At 48.4% G+C, this 14,595-nt stretch overlaps 1 protein-coding gene and 1 pseudogene across 1 annotated transcript; both read right to left on the bottom strand.

Annotated features, from left to right (window-relative positions):
* Positions 1 to 7,268, bottom strand: part of LOC123481469 — a 120,039-nt pseudogene extending 112,771 nt beyond the window's left edge.
* A 3,766-nt stretch (positions 7,269 to 11,034) lies between these two features.
* On the bottom strand, positions 11,035 to 14,424 carry LOC123481468. Its single transcript, XM_045205746.1, has 2 exons — positions 13,830 to 14,424; positions 11,035 to 11,558 (listed from the first exon to the last, which is right to left on the bottom strand). Exons 1-2 carry the CDS (start codon positions 14,422 to 14,424, stop codon positions 11,035 to 11,037), a joined length of 1,119 nt encoding a protein of 372 aa, XP_045061681.1.
* Between the last annotated feature and the right edge of the window lie 171 nt (positions 14,425 to 14,595).

Raw genomic sequence — 14,595 nt, 5'->3', positions numbered from 1 at the left:
AGTGCTCCTAATCTCAGCTTCTTACCTGTATAAAATACACCTGTCCACAGAAGCAATCAATCAATCAGATTCCAAACTCTCCAAAATGGCCAAGACCAAAGAGCTCTCCAAGGATGTCAGGGACAAGATTGTAGACCTACACAAGGCTGGAATGGGCTACAAGACCATCACCAAGCAGCTTGGTGAAAGGTGACAACAGTTGGTGCGATTATTCGCAAATGGAAGAAACACAAAAGAACTGTCAATCTCCCTCGGCCTGGGGCTCCATACAAGATCTCACCTCGTGGAGTTGCAATGATCATGAGAATGGTGAGGAATCAGCCCAGAACTACACGGGAGGATCTTGTCAATGATCTCAAGGCAGCTGGGACCATAGTCACCAAGAAAACAATTGGTAACACACTACGCCATGAAGGACTGAAATCCTGCAGCGCCCGAAAGGTCCCCCTGCTCAAGAAAGCACATATACAGGCCCTGCTGAAGTTTGCCAATGAACATCTGAATGATTCAGAGGAGAACTGGGTGAAAGTGTTGTGGTCAGATGAGACCAAAATCGAGCTCTTTGGCATCAACTCAACTCGCCGTGTTTGGAGGAGGAGGAATGTTGCCTATTAGCCCAAGAACACCATCCCCACCGTCAAACAAGGAGGTGGAAACATTATGCTTTGGGGGTGTTTTTCTGCGAAGGGGACAGGACAACTTCACCGCATCAAAGGGATGATGGACAGGGCCATGTACCGTCAAATCTTGGGTGAGAACCTCCTTCCCTCAGCCAGGGCATTGAAAATGGGTTGTGGATGGGTATTCCAGCATGTCAATGACCCAAAACACATGGCCAAGGCAACAAAGGAGTGGCTCAAGAAGAAGCACATTACGGTCCCGGAGTGGCCTAGCCAGTCTCCAGACCTTAATCCCATAGAAAATCTGTGGAGGGAGCTGAAGATTTGTGTTGCCAAACGTCAGCCTCGAAACCTTAATGACTTGGAGAAGATCTGCAAAGAGGAGTGGGACAAAATCCCTCCTGAGATGTGTGCAAACCTGGTGGCCAACTACAAGAAATGTCTGACCTCTGTGATTGCCAACAAGGGTTTTGCCACCAAGTACTAAGGTCATGTTTTGCAGAGAGGTCAAATACTTATTTCCCTCATTAAAATGCAAATCAATTTATAACATTTTTGACATGTGTTTTTCTGGATTTTTTTGTTGTTATTCTGTCTCTCACTGTTCAAATAAACCTACCATTAAAATTATAGACTGATCATGTCTTTGTCAGTGGGCAAACGTACAAAATCAGCAGGGGATCAAATACTTAATTCCCTCACTGTATGTTACCGTGTACTGTCTATCCGAGATAGTTAAATAATTACAATGGCTGCTTCTGATGCTTCCTCTTTCCATGAAGAGCTGGACAACGAAACAGTTTTTGATGTTCTTTACATACTAACGTAGGGACATACTGCCCTATTGTTTTAAGACGGAATACACTGAAGAGGAGTTGAGACAGCGAGAACAAGAATTTGCGAGACCAGCAAGCAGCGATGGGGAGTTACAGTCAGACTCTGACTGGTAGTGCCTATGAGGGTGCTGTCCAGCCCTGCCGACAGAAGAAGAATGTCTGTACTGCAACAAGTTCGATCGCGGACAGTTCTTACTGGAGAGGGTCACTGCAGACCCCATGGATCGTGTGTCTGTGACAGACCATCTAAGTTTCGATGCACATATGGATTGAGGTGTGCTGGAGACGTTCTTCAGAACCTCCAAGATCTTTTGGCGGTGGCAGCCTAGACCAGCTGGACCAGGAGGGCAAACGACAAATGAGTAAGATGTTTTGCTGTTGGCAGCTAGATAGCAATATCAGCTCTCTTTTCACACAAGGCAGTGTTGTTCAGTACAGTAGAATTTCGTGATCGAGTCGGCCATAATGGGGCATGCTAGTACCACTACAAGCCAAGATGCGCTAGCTAGCTTTGTCTGCTATACCTAAAATGTACTGTAGCCTAATGTTATAGCTATCTAGCCTCAGTGCATCTTATTAAAAATCATCAAATAAATATATATTTGTCACATACGCCGAATACAAAAAGTGTAGACCTTGCCATGAAATGCTTACTTACGAGCCCTTAACCAACAATCCATAGTTTTAAAAAAGTAAGTAAGAAACAATACATAAATAAACTAAAGGAAAGATAGTAACAACAAGGGGTACCGGTACCAAGTCAATGTGCAGGGGTATGGGTTAGTCGAGGTAATATGTACATGTAGATAGGGGTAAAATGACTATGCATAGATAATAAACAGAGAGTAGCAGCAGCGTATGTGAAAAATGTGAAGGAATGTGAATATTTGTTTGTGTGTGTAGGGCTGTTGCGGTGAGTCATGACCGCAGTAAAATTCGACGTGACCGTCGAGTCACGGTAATCTCCTTTTATGCACTTTGGACATGCTTTGGTAGTAGCCAACTTGCTAATGACCATTAGGTCACTAATGGCATTTGTACTCAGGGCTCTATTGTCCCTCTAAACACTCTGACATCAATGCAAATGAAATCGAAACTCACAACAAACACATCATCAAAACAGTATCCTGCTTTTAAACTCACCTCACTGTGATGATCCATTTGAAGAAAGAAGTTAAAAAGCAGGTTGAAACTGAGTGTAAAACATGGTCGTTGTGGATGTTGTTTCAAAGCCTAACACAACGAAATGGACAGCGCTTTCTAAGGTGATGATTAATTCAAAACATCCATACACATATTAGAGCTTTTGCATACGCATAGGCTTATGAACCCAAGGCCGAAAAAAATAACCTGAATTAATATTATGACCGTGCCTTTATACAATACATAGCCTACCGCAGTGGTTCTCAACCAGGGTTACTAGGACCTCTGGGGGTACTCGGCCTATCCACAGCAGGTACTTGAGAAGACTCATGAGACCAAAGGCTTACTGGTAAAATGTACAAGGGGGTACTTTAGGGGTACTCCGGGCAGAGCAAAATTTAGTTGGTGGTACAGTAACCGAAAAAGGTTGGGAACCACTGGCAGAAAAACATAAAACAAGATGTAATTGGTCCAGCATATACTCTAAAATTAAACAAATTAGAGTAATTGCTTTGAGTTTAGACTGCATTATTATGCATACTGGATGGACTGATTACCTTATGCTACACTCCAAAATGTCTATTCACAAGTCTGGGAGAGAACGTGTAGCCCTAGGCAATGCTGTTGGGTCATTGATTGTGCAGGGCGGCTTACAGTTAGCCTACCATTTGACTTTGAATAGCCTAGTTGTCACGATCGTCGGGAAGAGAGGACCAATGCGCAGCGTGGAATGTGAACATACTTTATTTATTATTCACCACACGAACAAAACAACAAACGATACGAAACGTGAAGTCCTTGGTTACAACACAAACCATACGGAACAAGATCCCACAAACACTGGAAAAACAGGCTACCTAAATATGGTTCCCAATCAGAGACAACAAGCAACAGCTGATTCACGTTACCTCTGATTGAGAACCACACCGGCCAACATAGAAACAACCGAACTAGACAATCACCCTAGCACACAAAACACATAGAAACCACACACCCTGGCTCAACATAACAGAGTCCCAGAGCCAGAGCGTGACACTAGTAATAGTGATGTTTTTGTATTTTCATAATTAATTGGGTGACACATTACCTTTAGCTTTACAGAATATCTTACAACCATGCGTTTCCATCTCCTCCTCTCTCTCCTTTATTCCTTTCTCGAGCGCGCAGAGGTGCTGTCAACAGTTTAGTGAAATATGTTTAGTTGTGAAAACATGTTTATATCGATGTTCACAAACAGATTTCACTTGGTTTCCAAAATTAAGCACTGGGTAGCTGCATGAACAGGGTTGGAGAGCCCATGGCATACAGAGTTTGGGCGGAATATCACCTGTCGCTCAGTGAGAGAATACTCCTGAAATAGATGCTTGGAGTGAAATAAGTGTTTTTATATTTATTTCTCAGCTGTTCATATGAAGCACATGCTCCACTATAAAACCCAAGTAGCCTGCCCGGCATCACAAAAATGGACCAGTGGGGGAAAGCGTGCGGCCTCCATTTTCTATTCCAGTGCATACAGATTATGTCTTTTTTCCCCTGTCTCTGTTCCTGCCCATTTGATAATGGGCCATACTAAATCTAAACACATTTTACATATTAGTAAAGACAAGATTAAATTGAGAATAGTCTGATGGGTGAAAATATGATCACTTGATGAGAGAACAGCTGTGCAGCCTGAAGCAACGAACAGAGCACACACTTTTTTAGTCCCTTTCTCAAATCATCAATAGCCTAGCTGCATCATGCAGCCCATATACCGTATGTTTTGATTTCTAAGACATTCTAAGGTTTGTATCATTCACAACTAAAGTTGCCAAATAACTCTAAATCTAGCGCATAGGACCTGTTTCAAATTATAACTTTTACGCTCAACATAGCACACTCGCTCTGGAATGGGAAAAATATCCTTTCTATTTTATTCAGCTAAGTTCAATTATATTCTTACTATAAATCATATAATATAAAATAATGGTAGGGGACTTATAAGCATGTCAGCTAAATGAACAAGCCTACAGCCTATGGCATGGAGCAAAGCCAGATAACATACAGTAGGCCGACTCATATTATGTTCTTCCTCATAGCATGTTTCTTTAGATTTATTGCGATGGTGTATAATAACCCTCCCGTTGTCCTGGTATTCTGTACACACGCCGTGCCCTCCGGGTCGAACTGTCCCCCCTCTCACTAAAGGCCCAGTTGGAACATGTGGGACAGTATGGGTGCGAGCAGCCTTTGCAGATGTATTTGTTACACCTGGTGCACACCGTGTGTGTTTTACAGTCCTTCTTTGTGGGGCAGACCTGACACCTCTTCCTCTTACTGGGTTGTGCGGGGTTGGGTGCTTGGGCCGGTGGTGCTGCGTGGTCCGGTGCTGCGGGGGCGTGATCCCGCCGGGGCTGATCACGATACGTAGCCCTCTGAACAGCTTTGACGAGCGCCGCAGAGGCTTCGGTGCGAGGGAGACGGGCCCTTCTTTGTATGAACGGGAGTCACTAGTGCCTTTCCCAGCTGCTCGAGGAACACCCTCCTCTTGTTTCGCTTGCCAGGCATCCAAGTGGGGTTGAGCTCTCGCCATATGACAAAAGCGTTGTAAGAGGACACGTCAAAGGATGTTGTGGAAGATGACCAGGGGCCAGCGCGCGGTCATCCTCCCTGCAGCTGTAGGTTCCAATCACCTTGTCTAGGTTGTCCACACCTCCCTTGTTGCTGTTGTAGTCTAGGACGATGGCCGGCTTCTTGTCCTGGCGACGGCTAACGTGAGCCTCGGTGTGCAGCGTGCTCAGGAGTAAGACGTTCTTGTTTTTCTTTGCCAGGTAGGACACTAGAGCGGTGGTGGACGTGAAGGCGAACTTGGAGGAGAAGAGGAGCCTGTCCTTTGAGGCGAGCAGCGCCTGCGGGAGCTCTGGCTTGTTCTTTCTGACTGTGCCGACCACGGTGACGTTCCTGGTCAGGAGCTGGCGCGCGAGCTCGTATGAGGTGAAGAAATTGTCGCAGGTGACGTTGTGACCCCTGAGTCCCTGCGTCAAATCGAGCACGACCCTCATCCCCTGGTTCTTCTCGGGGCCTCCGCATGTGGCCTTGCCGGTGTAGACCTGCATCTTCCAGGCGTAGCTGGATTTGGAGTCGCAGGCCACCCATGTCTTGATGCCGTATTTGGCCGGCTTGCTTGGGATATACTGGCGGAAAGGACATCGGCCTGGAGGAGAGAGAGAGCGAGAGCGAGAGAGAGAGAGAGAGAGAGCGAGAGAGAGAGAGAGAGAGAGAGAGGAGGAGAGGAAAGACGAAAGACAAGAGATTAGCTTTAGCGTGTTGTGTTGTGTTGTGTTCAGTGTTGTGTTCAGTGTTGTGTTCAGTGTTGTTGTTGTTGTTGTGCTCTTGTACGGTGTTGTTGGCCCCGGCACACCTCTGAAAGGGACCAGTTGCTCGTCCACCGTCACGTCGGCCCCGGGGTTGTAGAGGAGCGGCAGCCTCTCGACCCACTTGTCCCAGACCTCTCTCACGGCCGCAAGTTTGTCACCGCCGCCTGCTGCGCGTCTCTCGGCTCTGGTCTGGCGGTCGTCGAAGCGAAGGAGTCTCGAGTAAGCGTGAAAGACTTTGAGCGGCATGGTTGCGCGGAAAATGGTCCTTCCGCTCTCGGCGTCCCAGAGACTAGAGGCCGCTTCGCCTCGGGACCTGTACACGCCGGCTAGGATGAGCAGCCCTACGTAGGCTCGCAGGTCTGTGGAGTCCATCGCTTTCCAGCGGCCGCCGCCGCCGCGGTCGCGGTCTTCGTGGTCTTCGTGGTCGTCGTCGTCGGCGTAGTGGCGGCGGTGGTCGTCGTCGCCGTCGTCGCCGTCGCCTCGGGCTCCGTATTTTCGAACGCCCTCCAGATTGGTCATCTCCAGGATGATGTCTTCTATCTCGGGTGTGAAAAACAAGCGGAACGTGGAGAGGATGTCGCGGGCTTGGCCTACGGCCTGCCTAGTAGGCCCGGGCCTCATGTCCTCCGGCACCTCAGCAACCGGCCTGTTACTATTTGCCGCTGCCGCGGCCCCTCCGACGCCCCGATTGTTGTCACAGGGCACCGAGCACCATTGGATTTGGCCGTTTCTCGACACGAATGTCTCTCTTTCCACTCGAGGGATATCGTGTTGTGTTCTGGGGCTGATGCTGCGGCGGCGGCGGCTGCTGCGGCTGCGGAAGCGGCGGAGGTCTCCTCGCTCTCCTCGCTCACTTTCACCTTCCCCTTGTTCTTCCCCTTGTTGTTCTTCTTCTTCTTGTTGGTCGTCGTCGTCGTCGTCGTCATCGTCTCGTTCGTCTTCTACGCCTTGACCTTCTTCTACTTGGACATCGTCCTCGTCATCGGCGGCGTCGGCGGCTGCGGCGTCGTAGTCGTCGTCGTCGTCGTCCTCTGTGGTCTCCTCGTCCTCTGGGTTGTATTCCTCCCCGTCTTCTTCTTCGGACGCTTCCTCGTCCGCTTCCTCATCGCAGTCAGAGTCATTGGAAAATATCTGTTCTAGGACCTGTTTGGCCGTGAATCGCACAGCACTCATAATAGCTTCGGCACCCAGACTGGGGAAGTCCCCAAGACCTCTCTCTTCGGCACGTGTCCGGACATGCCACGGAGGCAATATTAGTAGTAGTAGTAGTAGTAGTAGTAGTAGTAGTAGTAGTAGTAGTAGTAGTAGTAGTAGTAGTAGTAGTAGTAGTAGTAGTAGTAGTAGTAGTAGTAGTAGTAGTAGTAGTTCTAGTTGTTGTTCTTGGTGTTCTTGGTGTTGCTGTTTTTTGTTTACGGCTTACCTAGTACCTCTGCCTCAGAGCTTATGCCTCTAACGTGTAGCCTGGGTCCGTTTGACCCCAGCCAGGACAGGACAACGCTAGGGCTTATACAGCCACTAGCTCAAACACATAGGCACTGACACGTAGCCTGGGTCTTTTTGACCCGGTCAGGACAGCGGGAGGAGATATACAGCCACTAGCTCTAACACCTTAGGCTCTGACACATAGCCTGGGTCTTTTTGACCCGGACAGGACAGGACAGGACAACGCTAGGGGTTATACAGCCACTAGCTCAAACACCTAGGCTCGAACACGTAGTCTGGGTCTTTTTGACCCGGTCAGGACAGCGGGAGGAGATATACAGCCACTAGCTCTAACACCTAGGCTCGAACACGTAGCCTGGGTATTTTTGACCCGGTCAGGACAGCGGGAGGAGATATACAGCCACTAGCTCTAACACCTTAGGCACTGACACATAGCCTGGGTCTTTTTGACCCGGTCAGGACAGCGGGAGGGGATATACAGCCACTAGCTCTAACACCTTAGGCACTGACACATAGCCTGGGTCTTTTTGACCCGGTCAGGACAGCGGGAGGGGATATACAGCCACTAGCTCTAACACATAGGCACTGACACGTAGCCTGGGTCGTTTTGACCCGGTCAGGACAGCAGGTGGAGACATACAGTCACTCGCTCTAACACCTAGGCTCTAACACGTAGCCTGGGTCTTTTTGACCCGGTCAGGACAGGACAGGACAGGACAGCGGGAGGAGATATACAGCCACTCGCTCTAACACCTAGGCTCTAACATTAACCCCCCCAAAAAAATGAATATAATATAATTAATTATTTTTGTATGGGAGTGGTCATTGAATCCACAATATAACAGGTTCGTGTCTCACAGACAAACAACATCGATCGAAGCTATGTCGACTTTCCAGAACACAGAAAACGTCAAGGGGGATTCTTGCTGCATCACTGCAGTGTTTGACATACACACGTCGGACTCCAGTCACGTAACTACTACTACCGACAATACCACCACCACCACCACCACCGTCGTCGCCACCGTGATCGGTCTGGGCATCGTCGGAGGGTCGACTCGACTGAATCTGAGCACCATCAACTTCAACGACATCTATTCTGCGTTCAATCGAGTAGTGAACAACATACCCATACTTCTCGGGTACACGGTGAAAAGCCTCTCGGTCATGCCCAACAACAAACTGGAGGTGAGACTATTTGTCGAACCCAAATATAGTCTGTTGAGGTATGAGCTGTGGCTCGTTCGGGTCGTAGGACAGGCTCTCCTCTTGTGGTTTTACCACGGTGCAGTGTCACACATCATGGTGACACACCGGGACCACCATGTGCAGAAGATACACCGTCAAGCTGTGGGATGGTGTCCCTGTGCTGCAACGTTGACCGGGTTTCGACGACAGCGAGTCTTGTACTTGTGCTTTGTACTACGACATGTGGGACATGGACGTTCGTCACAGCCACGTCCGAGACCATTTGTTGACATATTATCGGACATATCGGCAAATGCCATGCGACATCTCATCCGTGTGTAGCGGTGTCCACATGACAGATCTCTCAGATGAGGAACAGACACTTCTGATGAAGAAAGTCGCCTGGATATTTCAAGGCTTTTCTGTTGGCCCCAAACAACACGCCATGATGGGGATCCGTGCGAGCCTAGGCATACCTTGTGATTTCACGAAAACCCAAAATGTTGTACCGCAAGTATACAAGTTGACAGACTGTCAGAATGAAACACGTGCGGAGATGTTCAATTGTCAGCAAGCCGAAGAGCAGATGACATATATTCACTTGTCGAGGAAATGGTTATCTTGGGTTTCCAGCATTGTCCTCGACTAGTGACACACACACACCTACAATATTACAAGGAAATCACCAGATTCTTTTACCAAGTTAAAAATTTCACTGTAATGTCTGTACCTACAATGTGACCAATAAAAAGTTGATTTAATTTCATTTGCAAGGGTCCCGTTCACAGCACAGCACACACTCGCTCTAACACTCTAACACGTAGCCTGGGTCGTTTTCACCCCAGCCAGGACACGAGAGGACAACGCTAGGGGTCATACAGCCACTCGCTCTAACACATAGGCACTGACACGTAGCCTGGGTCTTTTTATTTTTATTTTTTTATTTTTGTTTGACCCGGACAGGACAGCGGGAGGAGATATACAGCCACACGCTCTAACACATAGGCACTGACACGTAGGCTGGGTCGTTTTGACCTCGGACAAGAAAGGACAGGACAGGACAGGACAGGACAGCGGCACGGGATATACAGCCACTCCCTCTAACACATAGGCACTGACACGTAGCCTGGGTCTTTTTGACCCCGGACAAGACAGGACAACGCTAGGGGTTATACAGCCACTCACTCTAACACGTAGCCTGGGTCTTTTTGACCCGGACAGGACAACGGGAGGGTTATCAAAGACCTATCATTTTACAGCGGTACAATGCCGACATCTAGTGGTCATACAACATACAGGGTGAACGAAAACACATGCAAACACAACGCATAACCGCCAGAGGGGCTTCACCGGCTTGTGGACTGTGCTTTTCTAATAACTAATAGCTTTTCTAACACGCTGTCCTTGGACAGTTGAATGGAACCTAGATTAGGCTTCACTGAGCCTTGCAATGATCATGAGCACATTTATCTAGGTGTGCTTGTGTGTGTGCATTCTCATTGTCTCCCCCTAGCGTTCCTATAGTGTCTTTACCTATTCAGGCATAGGCAATAGCGGCTGCAACGATGCTTTTCTAATAACTTCACTCTAACACGCTGTCCTTGGACAGTTGAATGGAACCTAGATTAGGCTTCACTGAGCCTTGCAATGATCATGAGCACATTTATCTAGGTGTGCTTGTGTGTGCATTCTCATCGTCTCCCCCTAGCGTTCCTATAGTGTCCTTACCTATTCAGGCATAGGCAATAGCGGCTGCAACGATGCTTTTCTAATAACTTCACTCTAACACGCTGTCCTTGGACAGTTGAATGGAACCTAGATTAGGCTTCACTGAGCCTTGCAATGATCATGAGCACATTTATCTAGGTGTGCTTGTGTGTGCATTCTCATCGTCTCCCCCTAGCGTTCCTATAGTGTCCTTACCTATTCAGGCATAGGCAATAGCGGCTGCAATGATCTGATACAAGTGTAATGAATATGCTAGTTCGGATATGATAGCAATAACGGAGAGACAGATCTAAAGGATAAATAAACATAACCAATGAAATGAGAGACACAGACGTGTTCAATGACATGTTTAGTTGTTTACGTTTATTCGGTGTCATTGACATACAACATGCTGTACGGGGAACTGGGGTTGGTATTAGTGATCGGCCTCAGCTGGTGCTCCGTCATGGCTGAGGGATTCCACATTGACACGGTCCAGGGTTTCCTTCTCGTGATCTGTCAGGGTCCTGTTCTTCAACAGGAGACAGTTGTACCACGAGGCCATTGCGTTAGTCGATTCGGTGGGTGTCCTGGTGTAGATTACTGGTGGCGATGTAGGAGTGTATAGGAGGCCTGCTTGGGTTCCGATGGTTTATGAGAGCGCAGAGCGAGTTGTTGTCACAGTGATCGACTGGGCAGAGTTTGCTGTGCCCAGATAAGGTTTCCCCAGAGGAGGAGCGCTCAGTGACAATCGCTCTCGAGCCTAACCCGTATATAGTTCCTCATGCGGTCCCGGTGATTTTCGTCTAGACATCTACATATTGACGGCTCTACCTGAAGTAACCTCATTTGGAACCGTTTGGCATTAACTGCAACCCGCGTCCAATATGATGAGCGTGCCTCCCTGGAGTCTTCCGACATGGACACGAACTGTACCTGGGCTATGGGGTTGCTGAACTGTACCCTGCGATGTTGGTCTTGTTGCTTCTTGTTGTTCTTCTCATTCACGGTTGTCTCCACTTCATCCTCGCCCGGTACCTGGGCTATGGGCTTGCTGAAATGTACACTGCGGTGTTGGTCTTGTTGCTTCTTGTTGTTCTTCTCATTCACGGTTGTCTCCACTTCATCCTCGCCCGGTACCTGGGCTATGGGCTTGCTGAAATGTACACTGCGGTGTTGGTCTTGTTGCTTCTTGTTGTTCTTCTCATTCACGGTTGTCTCCACTTCATCCTCGCCCGGTACCTGGGCTATGGGCTTGCTGAAATGTACACTGCGGTGTTGGTCTTGTTGCTTCTTGTTGTTCTTCTCATTCACGGTTGTCTCCACTTCATCCTCGCCCGGTACCTGGGCTATGGGGTTGCTGAACTGTACCCTGCGGTGTTGGTCTTGTTGCTTCTTGTTGTTCTTCTCATTCACGGTTGTCTCCACTTGATCCTCGCCCGGTACCGGGTAACGTCTGCGTCTGCGTCTGCGTCTGCGTCTGCTTCCGCCTCTGCGTCTGCGTCTGCTTCCGCCTCTGCGTCTGCGTCTGCGTCGTGGACGAGTTTCGTGATTTGAGCACTCGTTTAGCACGTCACACAGGGCATTGCATTGGGATGTCATGGAGGATTGGGCTGTCTCAGTAGAGAGGTTGTGATCGTTGTGCCCCAAGTACCGTTTCTTGGTAATCGGTCTGGGTTTAGGTCTGTGTGTATCGATATTGGCCTCGTGAGACATCATGTATGCTGTTCGAAACCTAATGACTCGGTTCTATGATTATTATACTGTAGCGTCTATGGGATCCGTGTGTGTGTGTGTGTGTGTGTGTGTGTGTGTGTGTGTGTGTGTGTGTGTGTGTATATGGGTAATGTAGTGTGGTGTGAGATGTATTAATGTGTGCCATTCGCATGTAAATATATATGTCCGTACACACTGCACGCATAGCCCTATAGTGAAGGTCTTTACACAGTCTACCACTATTCTATCTGCCACGCTTGTCCGGTTGGAATAAAGAAGTGGCGTGAGTCGGTAATATGTACCCAGCTCATGTACGCTTTCATATCATCCCTACCTACACCTGTGAATGTTGTCTATGTTCCTATGCATAGTATTGTTATGTTGAAGTGATGAACCTGTGTCAATAAAGGATACACCAGAGGCTAAGACGATTTGTTCCTTGTCATTTATTCACTGTCATTTACTCACATTTACACCACAAAAAATCACATATATATTTCAGGTTGAAATGCACACGGGAGGGTAGTCCACTAGTGGGACACGTAATGTTCATCGCCAACAACCAAGTAACAAAGGCACAATAGGGACAACATGTGTTAAGCTACACAACTGATTTTACATTGTAAGGAGACCTAGGGTCTATCCATGAGGGACAGTGTCAAGATTGTTTTGCATTCCTTCTGAAGCTCCGGGTCTTGTAGACAGCTTTGTGTTTCGGGCGATGCACATCTTTACACCGGGGACTGGGGCTGTAAACACAACGTACAACACCGTGCACAACGCTCAACATACTCTGGGTTCCATGAAAATATCACTACTATAGCCATACCAAACGGTCTGGGTAAGGTCTAGCGCTACCATCCCCTCGGTTCTCAGCTCAGACTGAGGTGGAGATTACAGAGACGATGGATGGAGGTCCTTACATGAAGCTGGACTGCGAATTGTAAGGGTTGACGTTTCTGCTGCTCATGTAGTCTCGAGCTGAGGAGGGTATGGAACTGGGGTTGGTATTAGTGATCGGCCTCAGCTGGTGCTAGATCCAGGGTCCAGGAAATCTTGTGGTGTTGGTTGTTTCCAGCGATGACTGTTGCCCCTGTCATCTTATTTACTTTGAGTCTTGTGAAGGTTGGACTAGGAGTTGCTGCGGTGCTGCAAATTGCACGTGTCTCACGGGGTAGTCAGACAAGCTTTTCACTGACGGGTCGACGTAGCTCGCAAGCATGGCTAACAGAGAGTCGAGATGGTGGTAGTGTGTCAACTCTAGGTACATGGGTCTTGTGAAGGGACTGTCCTTGGGTCCTATCATTGCATTGACTCCATCACAGCTGAGGGATTTCACATTGACACGGTCCAGGGTTTCCTTCTCGTGATCTGTCAGGGTCCTGTTCTTCAACAGGAGACAGTTGTACCACGAGGCCATTGCGTTAGTCGATTCGGTGGGTGATCCTGGTGTAGATTACTGGTGGCGATGTAGGAGTGTATAGGAAGGCCTGCTTGGGTTATCCGAGGTGGGTTTGATGAGAGCGCAGAGCGAGTTGTTGTCACAGTGATGGACTGGGCAGAGTTTGCTGTGCCCAGATAAGGTTTCCCCAGAGGAGCGCTCAGTGACAATCGCTCTCGAGCCTAACCCGTATATAGTTCCTCATGCGGTCCCGGTGATTTTCGTCTAGACATCTAGATATTGACGGCTCTAACTGACGTATCCTCCTTCGGAGCAGTTTGGTATTGACTGCAACCCGCCACCAATATGATGAGCGTGCCTCCCTGGAGTCTTCCGACATGGACACGAACTGTACCTGGGCTATGGGCTTGCTGGAAATGTACACTGCGGTGTTGGTCTTGTTGCTTCTTGTTGTTCTTCTCATTCACGGTTGTCTCCACTTCATCCTCGCCCGGTACCTGGGCTATGGGCTTGCTGAAATGTACACTGCGGTGTTGGTCTTGTTGCTTCTTGTTGTTCTTCTCATTCACGGTTGTCTCCACTTCATCCTCGCCCGGTACCTGGGCTATGGGCTTGCTGAAATGTACACTGCGGTGTTGGTCTTGTTGCTTCTTGTTGTTCTTCTCATTCACGGTTGTCTCCACTTCATCCTCGCCCGGTACCTGGGCTATGGGCTTGCTGAAATGTACACTGCGGTGTTGGTCTTGTTGCTTCTTGTTGTTCTTCTCATTCACGGTTGTCTCCACTTCATCCTCGCCCTGTACCTGGTAACGTCTGCTTCGGCGTCTGCGTCGTGGAGGACTTTCGTGATTTGAGCACTCATTTTGCACGTCACACAGGGCATTGCATTGGGATGTCATGGAGGATTGGGCTGTCTCGGTAGAGAGGTTGTGATCGTTGTGCCCCAAGCACCGTTTCTTGGTAATCGGTCTGGGTTTAGGTCTGTGTGTATCGATATTGGCCTCGTGAGACATCATGTATGCTGTTCGAAACCTAATGACTCGGTTCTATGATTATTATACTGTAGCGTCTATGGGATCCGTGTGTGTGTGTGTGTGTGTGTGTGTGTGTGTGTGTGTGTGTGTGTGTGTGTGTGTGTGTATATGGGTAATGTAGTGTGGTGTGAGATGTATTAATGTGTGCCA

This window comes from Coregonus clupeaformis, chromosome 20 (genome assembly GCF_020615455.1).
Source record: "Coregonus clupeaformis isolate EN_2021a chromosome 20, ASM2061545v1, whole genome shotgun sequence".
Taxonomy (NCBI): Eukaryota; Metazoa; Chordata; class Actinopteri; order Salmoniformes; family Salmonidae; genus Coregonus; species Coregonus clupeaformis.
This window is presented reverse-complemented; position numbering and strand designations above follow the sequence as displayed.

Bases quoted from the DNA above. Each gene is read 5' to 3' on its own strand.
- LOC123481468 (XM_045205746.1), bottom strand. From the start codon at position 14,424: ATGTCTCACGAGGCCAATATCGATACACACAGACCTAAACCCAGACCG. The intron at 11,559-13,829 runs ATTTCCAGCAAG...ACCGCAGTGTAC, and splicing joins AGACCAACACCGCAGTGTAC to ATTTCAGCAAGCCCATAGCC.